This window comes from Eptesicus fuscus, chromosome 7, assembly GCF_027574615.1.
Source record: "Eptesicus fuscus isolate TK198812 chromosome 7, DD_ASM_mEF_20220401, whole genome shotgun sequence".
Taxonomy (NCBI): domain Eukaryota; kingdom Metazoa; phylum Chordata; class Mammalia; order Chiroptera; family Vespertilionidae; genus Eptesicus; species Eptesicus fuscus.
Genome location: NC_072479.1, coordinates 3,764,806 through 3,783,413, shown reverse-complemented (window position 1 = coordinate 3,783,413; position 18,608 = coordinate 3,764,806). Strand labels below are relative to the sequence as shown.

General features: G+C 42.0%; 1 protein-coding gene across 6 annotated transcripts in view; it reads right to left on the bottom strand.

The window, feature by feature from the left end:
- ZDHHC20 (zinc finger DHHC-type palmitoyltransferase 20) overlaps positions 1-17,205 on the bottom strand; it is an 87,445-nt gene extending 70,240 nt beyond the window's left edge. For all 6 annotated transcript variants that reach the window (XM_054718682.1, XM_028138357.2, XM_054718683.1 and 3 more), the window contains exons 1-3: positions 17,046-17,205; positions 9,465-9,491; positions 2,441-2,544 (exon numbers count right to left, since the gene is read on the bottom strand). In XM_054718682.1, the coding sequence (XP_054574657.1) occupies positions 2,441-2,544; positions 9,465-9,491; positions 17,046-17,163 (249 nt within the window). In that variant the 5' untranslated portion in view covers positions 17,164-17,205. The remainder of the gene's footprint in view (positions 1-2,440; positions 2,545-9,464; positions 9,492-17,045) is intronic.
- Between the last annotated feature and the right edge of the window lie 1,403 nt (positions 17,206-18,608).

Below are 18,608 nucleotides of genomic sequence, written 5' to 3'. Positions count from 1 at the left end.
TTAATATATGTGATTAATAAATGTATAGTAATATATAATTAATACTATAAAGTGCTTCAAAGAATGCTTAGGACACAATAAGTGCCATCTAAATGCCATTTTCTTCTTTTCTGGTTTTTTTTTTGGCACACTGCACCCATAAGGTAATACAAACAAATAAAACACGCAATTATGATACTAGGTAATAGAGTCATGACAAGGAAGGTAGGATGTGCGAAGCAGGGCCACTGGACACATAATTGGACAGGCAGCTAAACTTGTAGAAATAGAGAAGCAGTGGATATGAAAACTTAAGCCCTGGCCAGAAGGCTAAATGGGTGCCAAAAACAACCACTAGAAAAGAAGATAATGGCATTTAGATGACACTTATTGTGTCCTAGGCATTCTTTGAAGCACTTTATAGTATTAATTATATATTACTATACATTTATTAATCATATATATTACTTGATTCAACCCTTAAAACAATCCCATAGGTATGTAGTACTGTCATCCTCATTTTACAGGGGAGAGGTCTGAGCTACAGACAGCTAAGCAAAGTCTCTGCCATCACACAACTGCTCAGTGGCAGAGATAAGAGTTGAACCTGGGCAGTCTGAGCTAGTCTGAGTTCTTAACCTCTATATATACTACTTCTTAAAAGTATTACCAATTGCGTTTTCTTATTCTATTTTTTATTTCCCATAATGAGAACTAAACTCTCATGCATGCTATGTTTCAACAGCCATCACAACAAGTGATTGATTAAATAAAATCAGGTCCTTTTCAACTTAGAGATTTAGATATGGATGGCATAAATTTAAGGGTCAACTATTATCAAATGTCTAAAGAATATACTTGAAGAAATACTGTTTTACTAATGTTTTATAATACCCCTTAAAATAAGAGCACACAATAAGAAAATGGGCAAAAAAAAATTTGGCATTATCTACTAACTAGAGGCCCGGTGCACGAAATTTGTGCAGGGGGGGCAGGACGGGGCGGGGGGGGGCAGGAACGGGGTTGTCCCTCAGCATGGCCTGCACCCTCTCCAATCTGAGAGCCCCTGGGAGATGTCCGACTGCTGGTTTAAACCGGCAGTCGGACAACCCTCTCACAATCCGGGGCTGCTGGCTCCTAACCGCTCACCTGCCTGCCTGCCTGATCACCCCCTAACCGCTCCCCTGCTGGCCTGATCACCGCCTAACCAATCCCCTACCAGCCTGATTGCCCACAACTGCCCTCCTCTGCTGGCCTGATTGCCCCCAAATGCCCTCCCCTTCCGGCCTGATGGCCCCAAATGTATTTTTCTGCATACTAGTGTATGTTATTTTATAAAAAGTTAAACAGAAGTTGATAATTTTAAACACCTGGTCTATAAATTTAATGAATTATGAAGAGAAATAATTCCATTATCATCATCAGCTAATATCTAAGTGCTAATCATGTGGCAGGTACTATATCAAAAGCTTTACATGAAAAAAAAAAAAAGCTTTACATGAGTGAATCTCACTTAATTCTCACAAAAATATCCTACAGAGACAGGCACTATTATTAACGTCATTTTCCAATGAGAAACTAAGGCTAAGATTCATTAAGTAATATGTTACAGCAGAAAAACTAAACTCAGATGATCCTAACTCTAGGGAATATATTATTAAACATCTAGCTATATTAAATTACAGGTAAAGGTGAATTCAGGCGATGTCAAGGCAAGAGAGACACACTGGTCTTGAAACTTACTCTATGTAAACGTTCACTCACATTATTTTCCAGGTAGGACCTTCAACTAGAAGAAACACTAGCCAAATTAAGGTGTAACAGCAATACCCTAGACCCGTGGTCGGCAAACTGTGGCTCGCGAGCCACATGCGGCTCTTTGGCCTCTTGAGTGTGGCTCTTCCACAAAATACCACGGCCTGGGCGAGTCTATTTTGAAAAAGTGGCGTTAGAAGAAGTTTAAGTTTAAAAAATTTGGCTCTCAAAAGAAATTTCAATCGTTGTACTGTTGATATTTGGCTCTGTTGACTAATGAGTTTGCCGACGACTGCCCTAGACAATTTGTTCCCACAATCAAATCACTCTTCAGTTGTAGCATACTCATTCAGATCTGAGAAATATAAATGTTAAAATATTTTCTAAAAATAAAACCTACTTTTCTAACTTCATTCTGTCCCTTAAGATTTTTTTACTCCAGTAACATGTCTTTAAGAAAATATAACATGGCAGAAGAATATTAGTACAGCTAAACTTTAACACATCTTTAATCTTTAACTATGCTATGTCAGTAGAGTTGTATCTGAGAATAGGCTGATGACTCATCCACAATGCAGAATTACCAAGCAGGTTCCATGAATGGAAAAAGAACAAATGCATGATATACTAAAGCTTTAACAAAGGTAACACAAGGGAAATAATTCCATAGTTACAGCATTTGGCAATTTACCAACATTAAATTTACCTCTTTGGAGGGGGAAGCGGGAGAGGTGAAAATTGTCATCCAATAGGACCATACAAACATAACAAAGAACAGATGAAAAGCCACAAGGTAAACAACGGCCTTTCCTGGTAAATAAAAACAAATAATATTTCATTAAATCCTGGTGAAAACAGGAAAAAAACATTACATTAAAACACAATATTTAGGGTCAGGAGGTTTAACCTAATAAAAAATAATAAAAACACACTAAAGATATAAAATATATAAACTCCTTTATCTGCATGATGTAATATTACAGATATGAAGGAGCATTCTGTATTTAAGGGTTAACAGCATGGTTTATAGTTTCTGTAATATTAGTCTGAGATAAAATTTGATTTTATTGAATTGCTGAAGATATAAGTTGAAACACCCCTTTCACTGGTTGCATTTCAAACTCTTCCTAAAAGTTAGATTTTCAATGACTTAAACCAGAGTCCATTACTATGAACATTAAATCCATTACTATGAATATTAAATAAATGTTCCATTACCATGAACACTAAATTTGAACTGAAAATAAAGGACGTTCATATCACAGCAAATAATCAGTACATTAGAAAAATTCAATTCTTGGATTGTTCAGAAAGATATCCTAAATTTCACTCTCCTTTCCATGCAGGGTAACCAAAAATTTCAGCCACTTTGGATTTCTGTCATAACTCTTTCCCAAGTAAATTAGTGTCAGACTATAACATCTTTATCTCCAAATATTAACTCACTGATATAACTTAAAGCTTTTTATTGGGTTCTGTAGTTTTTCTATTTGGAAGAAGTGAGAATGATTTCCACAAGAAGCAAGAACTATCTACCAGGTACTTAAATTCTAAGTTTAGAATTCAACATCACAAACCCACTAAAAAACATAAGCATGCCCAACCTGTGTGACTCACTGGTTGAACGTGGACCCATGAACCAAGTGGTCACTGGTTCGATTCCTGGTCAGGGCACATGCCTGGGTTTTGGGTTCAATCCCCAGTAGAGGATGTGCAGGAGGCAGCCAATCAGTGTTTCTCTCTCATGGATGTTTTTATCTCTCTGTCCCTCTCCCTTCCTCTCTCTCTAAAATCAATAGAAATATGTTTTTTAAAAAGTTTCAAGTTCTACTCATTTTAAATTTCAGATCAAATATTACTTCTTCCACAAAAACCTTCTCTATTACCTTACAAATTCATTACCCCTCATACTCTACCCCCAAATAATCTGCTCAGACTGCAATAAACCACTTGATTCATTAAAGTTAGTTGCTTAATATTGATGAGCTAATATAATACATGCAAAACATGACAATGCCTGGCACATAATAAATTCTGTTCTTCCTTTGGTCTGAGGTTATTTTTCCTTATGTTTTTGGTTTTAACAAAGTTTCTTTTAAAATAAAATAACAATAAAAAATTGCATTTTCTTTTGCAATTATCCTGGTCCATGCCTGGTCCAAGGGAAAGGAAGGAAGTACACATGAAGCCAGGGCTTAATGACTACTCAATCATACAGCTAATCAGTAAGAGTACTTCAAGTTCCAGCTCCTAAAATCTCTTTCAAAGTAAATTTCTCATTATTTTCACTTCCAGTGCTACAGTTCATAAATTGTTGCTTATCTCACTTGGATTAATGCAAATGCCAACTGGTCTAACTATTCCAGTTTCTCTTGCTTCCAACCCATCTCAGTGGGCAATGTAATATGTTGCTCAGTCTCCCACCACCATTCCTTGGTAGTGAAATTCCTGGGAAGTAACTCCATCTACATGACTAATAAATGCATTCTAACACTCGGATTTCCTAGTATGGAACTGTGGACGAAAAGGGGCCACATGCTAACCTAACTCAGGGAAGGCCTACATGGCAGCCTTGCAAGCTCAGACCCTAAAGTAACCACAAAAGGGTGGTATGAAATTAAAACTTTTAAAATTAAAAAGCAGTTTAGCTCAACCGGCGTGGCTCAGTGGTTGATTCCCAGTCAAGGCACATGCCCAGGTTGCAGGCTCGATCCCCTGTGTGGGGCGTGCAGGAGGCAGCCAATCAATGATTCTCTCTTATCATTGATGTTTCTCTCTCTCTCTTCCTCTCCCATTCCTCTCTGAAATCAATTTTTTTTAAAAAAAGCAGTTTATAGTGGGTGGTCATGCCCTAAGTCAGTATCTTCCCTGATAAAGATCAACTTTGATCTTAACTGAGCCTATTGTCTTTTTGCATCTATGATAACATACCCTTGGAATTTCAGGGTAATTTTTAACTTCCCTTTTTACAAACCCTTCACAAAGACCAAATTCCGTCATTGTTATTGTGTTAATTGTTGACTGTTAACTATCCTGTACTCACCTATGTAAAAGAAGCACGGGTCTATCATTTTACTTTTTACCCAATCCCAGAGCTTCTCCCCTCCCCTTGCTTTCTCCCACCTCCCTAATTTATCACCAATGGATTTCCTGTAACCCACTTATGTCTCCTCCTTTGATTGTAATGTATAAAACAAGGTGTAAAACTGCCATTCTCCCAAGCATTAGCTCAATCTGTTGAGATTCTGATTCCTAGAAATTGTCCAGTTTGTAGGACTCAAAAATTCTTTACAGATTTGACTGTTCCTTACATTAACAGAACCATATCTGACTATAGTTATTCAAATCACCACTTCTGTCCACTGAAAGATTAAGATAAGGTATCTATTATTTCTAATCCTCACAACAGTCTGGTAAGGTATTCTTTCAGTTTACAAATGTAAAATTGAGGCTCAGGGAATTTAATATCATGCCCAATTTCACTTAACTACTAAATGAGAAACCCAGAATTCACACCCATATCTTCTTGATAAAAATCCAAGGTTCTTTTCACTACGTCATACCTAAAGTTATATTTTCTTCCGCTTCTTGAACCATCCTCTAAGTGTTAGGGCAGGTAGCTAGTTAGGGGATTAACAAAAGAGGAAGGGAGCAAAACTGGCTAAACCTGATTAAGTCAGGAAGCTCCAGCTTCACAGAAACTCCAGGGGACAGCCACATCCTCTTCCAAAGGAATGTTCCTACTAATTCTGGAGCAGGCGGGAAAGACCGGTTTTCCAGTCTCCTGGGGTCCCCTGTCGGTTTTTTGCATGGATTGGGCTGCGGGGAGGGGGTGTTAAACAGTAAGGGGGAAATCCTCTGTTGAGACCCAAGCAGTGAAAGCCAAGATGGTGCAGGGGGAGGTCCTTTTACTATGAGTGCAGGTGCAGTAGGAGCAAAACGGGCAACCATAAAGGGGAGGGAAAAAACCTACAACAGGGGAGGGGCACTAGCATAGAGCCAGGAAGACCTAGGAAAGAGATTAGGTAACTTGAAAGAAAGCTTACTCCTTCCCAAACCCAAGGAAATGTATCGAAGACTAACAAAGGTCCAAATCTGCCTCATGCTCTCTCTCTTCAGCAGCCAGGTGGTCCAAAACGCAACTGCAGGCCTGAGGGGAACAGACTGTACTGGAGTCTTGGATGCTGGGCTAATGGCAGGGCAGCTCTGGGTCCTGGCCCTCCTCCTAGGCTTGGTGGGAACAAGCAGCCTCAAAGGCTGGATTCTTCCCACAGCAAGACGGAGCTGAGCCATCTGGTGGAGGATGAAGTAGGGCTGCAGCCCTTCAGGAGCATCTATGCCCAGCCCACCCTTTACTAAATCTTGTCATTATTGCTCAAATCATCCTACACGAGGCACCGAAATTCATTTCCTGCAACTTAGCAAGAATCTATTCCTAGACCAGTCTACCTCTAGCAACATACGGTGGTCACAGCCTACTTCAAGCCAATATTTGATGCCAAGATAAAATCCTAACTACAACCTCCTACTATGTTCAAATTTGCCTTATTTTCTCCTCCATTAAAACTGATTGTCATCCTTATTGAAAATCCTGTATTCTCAAAATCGGATTTTGTATCATCTCTGTTCCCTCTAGGTTGAACCCCATGTTCTACCCAGTGGAGTCAATATAATTCCTTTACTTGCTTTTTTTTCTTTGGAAAAGCATGCTGGAGCTCAGTCTCCTACTCTTATACCAACTGTCAACTTCTTAGCTCACTTCACTTACTTTTGCCTGGCCTGATATTCAATCAAGTCTGTTAATCCTCATCTACATAATATCATATAGCTTTGAAATAAATGGTAACCTAGAATTACTTTAAACTTGGTCATTTAGTTATTTACACTAAGGCCAGAATATAAAACAATATACTCCAGAAATATGTTAAAAAACATTTAACATATTGTAGAATATTTCAGCTCTCCATAAGAACAAAATGAAAATGGCTTTTGCTTTTAAAAATTGTAACCCTCAGTTACAAAACAGGTAAAATAAATCTCTCAACATGATGCCCGGAATATAGTAAGTACTTAACAGATTATTACTATCAAGTTGATACAGGAAAGGGGTATGAGAGCTATATAAATTAACTAAAGTCAAACAAAGTTAAGTCAGGGGCCTGCTACGTGCTGTCTGACATGAAACATCTGACTGGAGATGCAAGCAGATCATGAAGAGCCTCTGGACAAAGAAAATTCCTGCGAAGATTAACAGCTACTCACCCATACCTTATCATTTACTCATACCATAAAGGGAAAACACAATGCCACAAAAATATACCTTGTAAAGGTTAGAGTTAATCTCAACCTTTTCCCACTCTCTATTTCCCCATACCAGCAATTTCCCATAGAAACTACAAAGAGATATAAGTCAACCTCTAAAGATGGTTGGAGGTCTATCTTCCTTTTTTGGTGAGGAGAGTCCAGTGGAGTGGCTTTTCTTACTTGTCCCCTCTGCTCAATAAAACCTCCTTTTCCACTTTAACCTCTTCTCTGGCTCTTATCTTGAATTCTTTTTCTTTATCCTTTTCTTTGTTTTAAATAATATATTTATTGATTTCAGAGAGGAAGGGAGAAGGAGAGAGAGATAGAAACATCAATGATGAGAGAGAATCATTGATCGGCTGCCTCCTGCATGGCCCCCACTGGTGATCAAGCCTGCAACCCAGGCATGTGCCCTTGACCAGAATCAAACCTGGGACCCTTCAGCTGACACTCGCCGAAACCGGTTTGGCTCAGTGGATAGAGCGTCGGCCTGCGGACTCAAGGGTCCCAGGTTCGATTCCGGTCAAGGACATGTACCTTGGTTGCGGGCACATCCCCAGTGGGAGGTGTGCAGGAGGTGGCTGATCGATGTTTCTCTCTCATCGATGTTTCTAGCTCTCTATCCCTCTCCCTTCCTCTCTGTAAAAAATCAATAAAAAATAAAAATAAAAAAATAGGCTGACACTCTATCCACTGAGCCAAGCTGGCTAGGGCTAATCTTGAATTCTTTTCTGCTCCAAGCCCAAATCCCTCTTGGCTCAGGGTTTGAGTTGCCACTAGGGACTTGCCCCTCCAGCATCAAAATTATGATGTAGCCTGGCTAGTGTAGCTCAGTGGTTGAGCATTAACCTATGATCCAGGAGGTCATTATTCGATTCCCAGTCAGGGCACATAACTGGGTGTGGGCTGGATCCCCAGGAGGGGGAGTGCAGGAGGCAGCCGATAGATGATTCTCTCTCATCATTGATGTTTCTCTCTCTCCCTTTCCCTTCCTCTCTGAAATCAATAAAAATATATTTTTAAAAATATGATGTAAAGAATAGAAAATATTGCTTTTAAATAAGTTTGAATCAATTTGATTGCTAATAACAAACTTCTGGTCATATATATGCTGGAAGAAATATATACAGTAAAAGTTAACTAAGCAAATTAAATCAAAGCTGAAAGAAAAACTGAACCTATAAATCAAAATATCTGATTCAAATATCACCTATAACTGAATTAAAGACCAATAAGCAAACAAAAAAAAAAAACAACTTCATCAAAACACTCTTTGGAAGACATGGGGAAAATAGCCCCGAGAAATAATGATACAAGTTAAAAATTCTGTTGTAAGAATCTCAGAAATTCTCTGCTTTCTATATGTGCGTATTCAACATATGGAAAGCAGTACTGATTTAAAGGAAGAAAAGCATGCCTACTAAAATTGAGTTTGTTCTGTTACTGAGAAACCAGATTCAAAGGCAACTTGAGATTTACATAATGAATGCCTAATTATTTCTAGTAATAAGGATAAATATTAATTTCTAGCTATGCAACTGTTCTAGATATCCTCTGGATTTCCATATCTCAAATCAAATTTTATTTTTGAAATTTGATCTCAATAGGTAGAAAAATTTATTTTATCTCGTTAATTTTGAGCAAATATTTTTCTCAAAATATTGTCATTGACTAGTCATTATAAAAACTTTAATTCCCTTTCAAAATGAACTAGCAATCTTCATTTTTACAGTCTGCCTATTTAACTAATTGTCAGTGCTATTTTTAACAAATGCATAAACAAAAGAAAATAAAATCCCTTCCTCCACCCTCGCTAAAATTGATATTAAATATCTAAACTATTACTACAGAATTCTGAAGACTATACAAGGCAGAAATATATATATATATGTGTGTGTGTGTGTGTGTGTGTATATACACATATATACATACACACACACACACACACACACACACACACACACACACACATATATGTATATCAAAGAAGTTTGGGTACTAGGTGCCTTACAAAATAACAACTTACAAATAGTGCAAAGAAGAATATATTGAATATACAGAAATAAACCCAGTATTACATCTCATTTTAGTTACTTTGTATCATCTCTGTTCCCTCTAGGTTGAACCCCATGTTCTACTCAGTGGAGTCAATATAACTCCTTTACTTGTTTTTTTTTCTTTGGAAAAGCATGCTGGAGAGCTCAGTAGGGGTGCTGTCTACGTGCTGTCAGGCCCCTGACTTAACTTTGTTTGACTTTAGTTAATTTATATAGCTCTCATACCCCTTTTATTTTCAGAAAGACAAAATATATATATTGTATTTCTGAAAATAAAAGCACAAATAGTCATCACTAAATAAAAAGTAGGTAGGTTGTAATTATGATACCATAAGTAGTCTACTTAAACTGAGACTAAAAGTGTCTTACCATTTTCTCCATTTCCAGAAAGAGTAACTAGAATAAAAGAAAAAACAGTGAATAAATATACTTTACAACATTTTGTACATAAATTTTATCACCAGTTTACTATTCATCTTAATATCATTTTCTTAAAAATAAAGTTTAGTTATAAACTAATGCAACTTTAGAACTGAACACTCAAAAAGTCCTAAAAACACTAAAATGGTAAAATTCAAATTATTGCCGAAACCGGTTTGGCTCAGTGGATAGAGCGTTGGCCTGCAGACTCAAGGGTCCCAGGTTCGATTCCGGTTAAGGGCATGTACCTTGGTTGCGGACACATCCGCAGTAGGGGGTGCGCAAGAGGCAGCTGATCGATGTTTCTCTCTCATCGATGTTTCTAACTCTCTATCCCTCTCTCTTCCTCTCTGTAAAAAATCAATAAAATATATTAAAAAAATAAAAATAAAATAAAATTCAAATTATTTATCATTAACACTGAAATCACATTACACATTTTTTCCAGACCTTTGTTCATTTTAAGTGTATCCATGTTTATAGTTGTGAAGTATCTTTAGCTCTTTCCTTAATGCTACCTATAGAATGAACAGGACTCTCTTCTATGGCACTCAGAGTTATTTAGTCTGTGATGTATCTCTATAGAGTTTTTAAAATAATTTATTTGGTATCATATTTATATCTCTTTGCTTTTACAATGAAAATCTTAGTTCCTAATTAATTTACTTGTTTTTTCCTAAAATATACATAAAATAGTTTAAAAACTGCATACTAGTTTAAGATTTCTTTACAACTTTTAAATTTATTTGGGTTGGCTTTAAACTATATCCCACTAAAGAGTACTATGCTCAAAAGTTATTTGAAAATAATTCTTTTCTGTGTGTAGTTATAGTATCAACTTTACATAAAATTAAGTTCATTTAAAAAAGAAAAAACAAAAGAAAAATAATTTAAAAATTAAGTTGATTTATTTCATGATTTCAAATTGAACTGTTTGCTTTTATTCCCCTCTTTAATTTTATTTTTTTCAATTTGAATAAAGTATCAATGGTTTAAAAGTCAAAACTCTATAAAGAGGTACTCAGAAAGGCCTGGTTTTTATTCCTCATCCCAAGTAATCATTTTTACTAATGTCTGTTTTATCCTTCTAATATTTCTTTTAGCAAAATAAGCAAGTAAGTACATACAGGGTGGGGTAAAAAGAAGTTTATACAGTTGTTTATATGGAAAATAATACATTAATAAATAATAATACAAGTATAAGCTCTTTGTTTCCTATACTCACAACTGTAAACCTACTTTTATCCACCCTATATTTCCAATTTCTCCACTTATAAACCTTTCCACACTTTTTTTTTCATCACTATACATGAGTACATGGACACAATCATGGCTTGTTTAGTACTCCATTGTATGGGAGTTCCAGTAATACGATCAGACCTCTATTGATAGACATGTGGGTTGTCTCCAATCTTCTGTATTTTTATTTATTTTAGAGAGGAAGGGAGAGGAATAGAGAAACATCAATGAGAGAGAAAATCATTGATTGACTACCTCCCACACGATTCCCACTGGTGATGGAGCCCGCAACCTGGGCATGTGCCCTTGACTGGAATCGAACCTGGGACCTTTCAGTCTGCAGGCCGACATTCTATCCACTGAGCCAAACCGGCTAGGGCTACAGTGTAAGTTTTGCAACATAAAATGTCTGACAACAATAGCATAAAGGTTTGGAGGGAAGAAATGAAGGAATGCTTTTATAAGGTAAAAGTATGTGAAGTTGTATATCACTTGAAGATATGCTATGATAAGTTAAAAGATGTAAGCTATAAATCTTAATTTAAAGCAATCAGTAAAATAACAGAGTTACAGCTAATAAGCCAACAAAGAAGAGAAAATCATAAGAATAATTCAGAAATTTTAAATCATTTAAAAGTTGATTAATTAATTCAAAACAAGGCAGAAGGAAGAACAGATAGGACCGATTAAAAAATAACAAAGGAGAAGACTTAAACTTAACCATATCAATAATCACATTAAATGTAAATAGTCAAAACACCTCAGCTAAAAAGGCAGAGATTGTACAGCATGGTGACTAGCCTATCTAATAAACGGGTAATATGCAAATTGACTGTCACTCCAACACACAATATGGCCACCTCCATGTGGTCAAAGATGGCTACCACAAGATGGCCGGCAGGGGAGGACAGTTGTGGGCAATCAGGCCAGCAGGGGAGGGCAGTTGGGAGGGACCAGGCCTGCAAGGGGAGGGCAGTTGGGGGCGATCAGGCCTGCAAGGGAGGGCAGTTAGGGGTGAACGGGCCAGCAGAGGAGGGCAGTTGTGGGTGACCAGGCCTGCAAGGGAGGGCAGTTGGGGGGGGGACCAGGTCTGCAGGGGAGGGCAGTTGGGGAGGGGGGGAGAACCAGATCTGCATGGGAGGGCAGTTGGGAGGGGGGACCAGACCTGCAGGAGAATGTAGTTGGGGAGATCAGGCCTGCAGGGGAGGGCAGTTGGGGGTGACCAGGCCTGCAGGGGATGAGAGTTAGGGGCGACCAGGCCTGCAGGGGAGCAGTTAGGCATCGATCAGGCTGGCAGGGGTGTGGTTAGGGGGTGATCAGGCTGGCAGGCAAAATCAGTTAGGGGCAATCAGGCAGGCAGGCAGGCGAGTGGTTAGGAGCCAGGAGTCCTGGATTGTGAGAGGAATTGGGCCTAAACAGGCAGTTGGACATCCCTCGAGGGGTCCCAGATCAGAAAGGGTGCAGGCTGGACTGAGGGACACCCCCTCTTGCACAAATTTCATGCACCAGGCCTCTAGTCCTATATAATAAAAAACTAATATACAAATGGTCATCATGCCCTCACGCCCTCGTGCCAGAACTGCTCAGACACTCAACACTGGGGAGAGAGGAATGGGGAACAGCCAGGCACAAATGAGCTCATGAGACAGGAATGGGGACCAGCCAGGCTGTAGCCCGGGAGAGGGACAAGCTGCCTGCCCTGCAGTCCCAGATGCCAGAGCCTGCGGCTGCAGCCCAGGAGAGGGACAAGCTGCCTGGCCCATAGTCCTGGGCACCTGCAGCTGTGGCCGCGGCCCGGGCAAAGCCACCTGCCCACAGTCCCTGGTGGCTGCGGCCAGCCCGGGTGAAGCCGGCCCGGGTCCTGGGTGCCTGTGGCCCGCCAGAGGGAGGGAAGCCCAGATCCTGGGTGCCTGCAACCAGCTGGAGGAGGGAATCCTGAGTCCCTGGTGTGGGGCGAGGCAGAGGCAATTAGGGGCGATCAGGCCAGCAGGGGAGCAGTTAGGGGCAATCAGACCAGTAGGGGAGCAGTTAGGGGCGATCAGGCAGGCAGAGGTGGTTAGGAGCGATCAGGCAGGCAGGCAGGGAGGCAGGCAAGCGGTTAGGAGCCAGCTGTCCCAGATTGCGAGAGGCAGTCGGACATCCCCCAAGGAGTCCCGTATTGGAGAGGGCACAGACCGGGCTGAGGACACACACCGCCGAAGCCCCTCGTGCACAAATTTCGTGCACCGGGCCTCTAGTAGTTAATGATACTGTACTGTATATTTGAAACTTGCTAAGAATATAAATCTTAAAAGTTCTCATCACAAGGAAAAAAAATTGTAACTATTTCTGGTGATGAATGTTAACTACATTTATTGTGGTGATCATTTTTCAATATAGATACATATGTAGACCTGAAACAAATATAATGCTACATGTCAGTTTTTTTAAAAGGCAGAGATTTTCAGATTGGATTAAAAAAAACCCAGACCTGCCCTAGCTGGTTTGGGATCACTGGTTAGAGCATTGGCCCATGGACTGAAGGGTCAAGGGTTTGATTCCGGTCAAGGCATGTGTGGGAGGCAACCAATCAATGTGCCTCTCTCACATCAATTTTTTTTTTTCTCTCTCTGTCTCTCCCCTTCCAGTCTCTCTAGATATCAATGTAAAAGATATTCTCGAGTGAGGATTAACAAAAACAATCAACAACAAAAAAGACAAGACCTATTATATGCTGTTTACAAAAAATGCATTTTTTAAAGTATATTTTTTATAGATTTCAGAGAGAAAGATAGAAACATCAATGATGAGAGAGAATTGCCGAAACCGGTTTGGCTCAGTGGATAGAGCGTTGGCCTGCGAACTCAAGGGTCCCAGGTTCGATTCCGGTCAAGGGCATGTACCTTGGTTGCGGGCACATCCCCAGTAGGGGGTGTGCAGGAGGCAGCTGATAGATGTTTCTCTCTCATCGATGTTTCTAACTCTCTATCCCTCTCCTTCCTCTCTGTAAAAAATCAATAAAATATATTTTAAAAAAAAATGATGAGAGAGAATCATTGATCGGCTGCCTCCTGCACGCCCCTCTGGGGGGAGCCTGCAACCCAGGCATATGCCCTGATGGAGAATCGAACTGTGACCTCCTGGTTCATAAGTCTGTCGATGCTCAACCACTGAGCAACACCGGCCTGGCAAAAAAATACATTTTAAGTATACAAATATAAACAGGTTAAAGTAAAAGGAAAGAGAAAGACATACCATGCTAACACTAATTCAAAGAAAAATTAGTGGACATGTTAATATTTGCCAAAGTATATTTCAAAGTAAACAATATCACCAGGAGTAAGAAGGTGATTTCACCATGATAAAAGGTAAATTCATCAAGAGGACACAACAATACTAAATATATTTATAATTTTGTTAATCCTTACCCAAGGATATTTTTCCATTGATTTTTAGAGAGAATGGAAAGGAGTAGGAGAGACAGAAAGAGAAACATCGATGTGAGAGAGAGACATCCACTGGTTGCCTCCTGCATGTGCCCCGAGCAGGGCTGGGGAACAAACCCACACCCAGGTATGTGCCCTTAATTGGGAACTGAACCCTCGACTCTTCAGTCCAAGGACTGACACTCTAACACTGAACGACACAGGCCAGGGCATCAGATGGCTATTATTGTGTTGGCTGTTGTCATTTTTTTTATTTGACAATCTAAGAGAAAAGAGGTCAGTGCTCCTGACTAAATAGGTACTGTATGATTTTTATTGGTTTCAGAGAGGAAGCGGGGGGTGAGGGGAGATACAGAAAGAGCGAATCATTGATCGGCTGCCTTCTGCACAACCCCTACTGGGGACCAAGCCCGAAACCCGGCCATGTGCCCTTGACAGGAATCGAACCTGGGACCCTTCAGTCCCCAGGCCAATGCTCTATCCACTGAGCCAAACCAGCTAGGGCCAGGTACTGTATGTTTTAAAAATTCTTGCAGCACACCAGTGTGTCTTGCCACACTGGTTGAAAATCACTGCCTTATACAAATGGATCATAAATAATACTGAAATGTGCCTTGAGTGTCCAGGTCTGGATAAACAAGCCTTGCATAGTAGTTAATTTATTTTTATTGATTTTAGAGAGAGAGGAAGGGGGAGAGAGGGAGAGAGGGAGAGAGAAAGAGAGAGAAAGAGGGGGGCGGGGGGACACAGATTTGTTGTTCCACTCATTTATGCATTCACTAGCTGACTTTTGTATGTACCCTGACTGGAGACTGAACCCATAACTTTGGTGCATCAGGGATGCTCCAACCAACTGAGCTACCCGGCCAGGGCCTACTTTATGGAGATTATTATGAGCATTAAATAAATTAACACATGTAAAGATAATTATTACCATCCTTTCCCATATCGTTTGATAAAGAATACCAGAAGCTAAGAAAATTTTATAAAAATTATGAAAACAGCACATTAAGACACTTCTCTCAATTTAAAGTTATATATTAATGAAAAAAATAAAAGTTATATATTAATGTATTTCAGTGGGAAGGTCTGTGCTTATGAAAACAAATATACATGAATAATTTAAAGAAGAGTTTGAATATGAGACTGAATGAGCTTTTATGCTCAAGTCCAGCAGACCTCCCAAATTCTCCCTACTCTGACTCAGAAAGCTTAGAAGTATTAAATACAGGCACTATGTAAGACCTTTCACCATCAGTATTTTAAAATACGCTCATGGCTCACTGAAAATTGTATGTATAATAGAAAGATGTGGCACATTCTAATCCCCACTCAACAACTGTGTGGCCTGACCAAAGAGCCTATTTGCTCAGTCTCGTTTCTTACATCTGTGGCACACTGAGGGAAGAATGGTGAAATGCCCCCTATCCCCATTAGTGCACACAGCACTTCTTAATTCACGTTCATTTTCCTTTCTTCATGTTTGATGTCATCTTTTGATAGCTTAAATGAGCAATTTCAACATAAATGCACATTTTTAGTGTTCTGTCACAGGCTTTACTTCAAAACCACTATGGGATTAAAATAGGGCGGGGACAACCTCCTGACAGAATTAAATTAGGCAGGTACAACTTTTGTAATAAATGCCCACTTCAGAGTAAATAAGATAAAGTATCGTCATAAGCTGATGAGAACCCTATCATCACTATCACCTACTGGAAGTGGCCTCAAAAATACCTAACTCTAGCCAATCTTAACTGATTCAAAAATCATTGTTGGCAAACATTCTGGTATCCAAAAAGACGAGACTGAAAAATATCCAGCAGATTGTTATTTGGAAATGTATTCCACAACTAAGTTATTCTGGTTCTATTTTCCTCGGAAATAAATGTTCCAGAGTACAAAATAATTTTCTTAAAGGTGGGTATTTTCATTTAAAAACCTATGTTCAAGCATTCCGAGGCCACGCATTCTCTTCCACGTGCAGAACTGGGTGAGAGCGCACACGCCCGCCGCCGTGGCCGGGAGGTGCGGGTCAGCCCTCCGGGCGGCGGGTGCGCAGCTCTCCGGGCACCACGGGCCCCTCTCCTCACGCACGGACTGGCGGTCCTGCGGGCGGCGGGCTCCGCGTGGGCGCCGAGACCCGGGGCAGCAAGGGGCTGCCCTGACCAACACCACTCGCGGCGTGGCTGCGTTTCACGGAGAACGGAGAACGGCAGCAGCAGGCAGGCAGGCAGGCAGACAGACAGACAGACAGACAGACAGACAGACAGACGGGCCGGTCGCCGGAAGCAGTCGCTCCAAGCCTATTCGGTCGGGAAGGACCGGTCAGACCACCCCCAGAGCAATGCCGTGACGGACAGCCAACTTCCTTCCATCTCAGGAACAACCCAACCAAACCGGGCTCCGCAACCTCTGAGGCGGCCTGGGATGCTCCTTCCCTTTCCCGGGAACCGGTGAGCACTAGCGAGGGAAATGGTGAAGGACAAGAGGAGGTCTCAACATCTGAGGGATGAGCCGGCGAGGGGCTCCGTTAGAAAGGCAGCGGGAAAGATGGCCCTGTCCCTGCCGCTTTGTCTAAGGGCGGTCTCGTGCGCGAGCTCCTGACCGACCGGAAACGAACTTCCCTCCGGCGGGCAGCGCGGGGGCTGGGGCGGCCGCCCGTCCCGTCCGCGGCAGCTGTCCTCGGCGGAGCGACCCCGCGGCCCCCGCGGCCCCCGCCCCGGCCCGGTTCCTCACTGCGAGCGTCACAGACGCCGAGGGCCACACACTTCCGCACGCTCCTGCGGGAACCCTTCGGAGCGGGCGGCCGCCCCCACGGCGCCGCCGACGGCCGCGCCCCCCCGCCCGCCGGCCCGGGACTCACACAGGCACAGCTCCACCACATACGCGTAGTAGGACCACGCCACCACGAAAGTGATGAACAGCACTGGCACCCAGCCTGCGCCGCGGAGGCAGCAGCGCCAGAAGCGGCCCGGCGCCATGTTCGGGGCGGCGGCAGCACGGCGGCCGGGAGGGGCGCGGCCCCGCCCCTAAGGCCGGCGTCGCCTCACCCTGGGCCGGTCTATTGGGGCCCACAGAAGGGGCCCGCCCAGGGGGCGGGGCCTCGGCGTGACTCCGCCCTGGGGTGGGGCGGGGCCTCGGCGTGACTCCGCCCTGGGGGCGGGGCGGGCGGGGCGGGCGGGGCGGGCGGAGGAGGCCCTGGAAGGGAAGGAGGGAGGAAACTGCCTGGGGAAGTGCTGAGGCGAAAACACGTCCCTGACGGAGAGCTGAGCTGCTGGACGTTCTTTGTGTGCAAACTGCTCTCCTGGAGCCCATTTTCAAGTAGGACCAGACCGCGCCCACCAGGTTGTGGTAAGGCTCCTCCCTGGAGGAGCTCTGATTAAGAACCGTGAACTTTGAAAATAACTGCTCTGCGTTTCAGGTCTAACCCTCCCTTTTTGGAAGATGGACTTGGTAGATTCCTGTGATTTAGGATGGGAGCCCTAGAGCGTCTGTCAGTTTGATTTGAAACACAAACTGAAGACTGAGTTGTGAGATAGGGAGAACAGCCTCTCTTCCTGACCCCCAAGGAACTACTGACATGTTGAGACTTTTTTACAACGGGAGTAATGCAGCACTGTGAAGATAGAATACAAGTGATTCCAAACTGCATTTCCTCTACTATCAAGTCAACTTTGTTAGACTAAGATTTTAGTTAGCTGCTCCTCAGCAAAACTCACTGAACACAGGTTTCAGCTGCCTGCCACAAGGAAAGCCAAACTCATGAGACAGGTGCTGGTAAGAAAGAAAGTGGTTTATTCAAATGCCAGCAAACTGAGAAAGTGGAGGATTCGCATCCCAAAGCCCATCTTAAATCTCACGAAGGCAGGGGTTTGTATTAGGAGGCGGGAGAGGGAAAGCAGAACAAAGAAACGGGGGAGGAGGGTGTTTGAAAGTTCTCTAGGTGTAAGACAGCATAGTCCATGCCAATGACTATCTTGAAATTGGTCAAGCATAGGTCTGGTTTATTTTTTTTAAACTTTAAAAAAATGTTTTTATTTATTTTAGAGAGAGAGGAAGGGAGAGGGAGAGAAAGAGAAAGAAACATCCATCAGTTGCCTCATGAATGCACCCTGACAGGGGATGAAACCTGCAACCTGGGCATGTGCCCTGACTGGGAATCAAACCATAAGACCAACTTATCCATACCAGTTAGGGCTCAACTTTCTTTTTTAATCCTCACCTGAAGATACTGTTTTAAAATTGCTTTTAGAGAGGGAGGAAAAGAGAGAGAGGAGGAGAAACATCAATATGAGAGAAACATCAATGGGCCACCTCCCATATGCACCCCGACTGAAGGATCGATCCCAAAACCTAGGTATGTGCCCTGATCAGAAATCCAATTGGCACCCTCTCAGTGCATGGGACTACACTCCAACCAACTGAG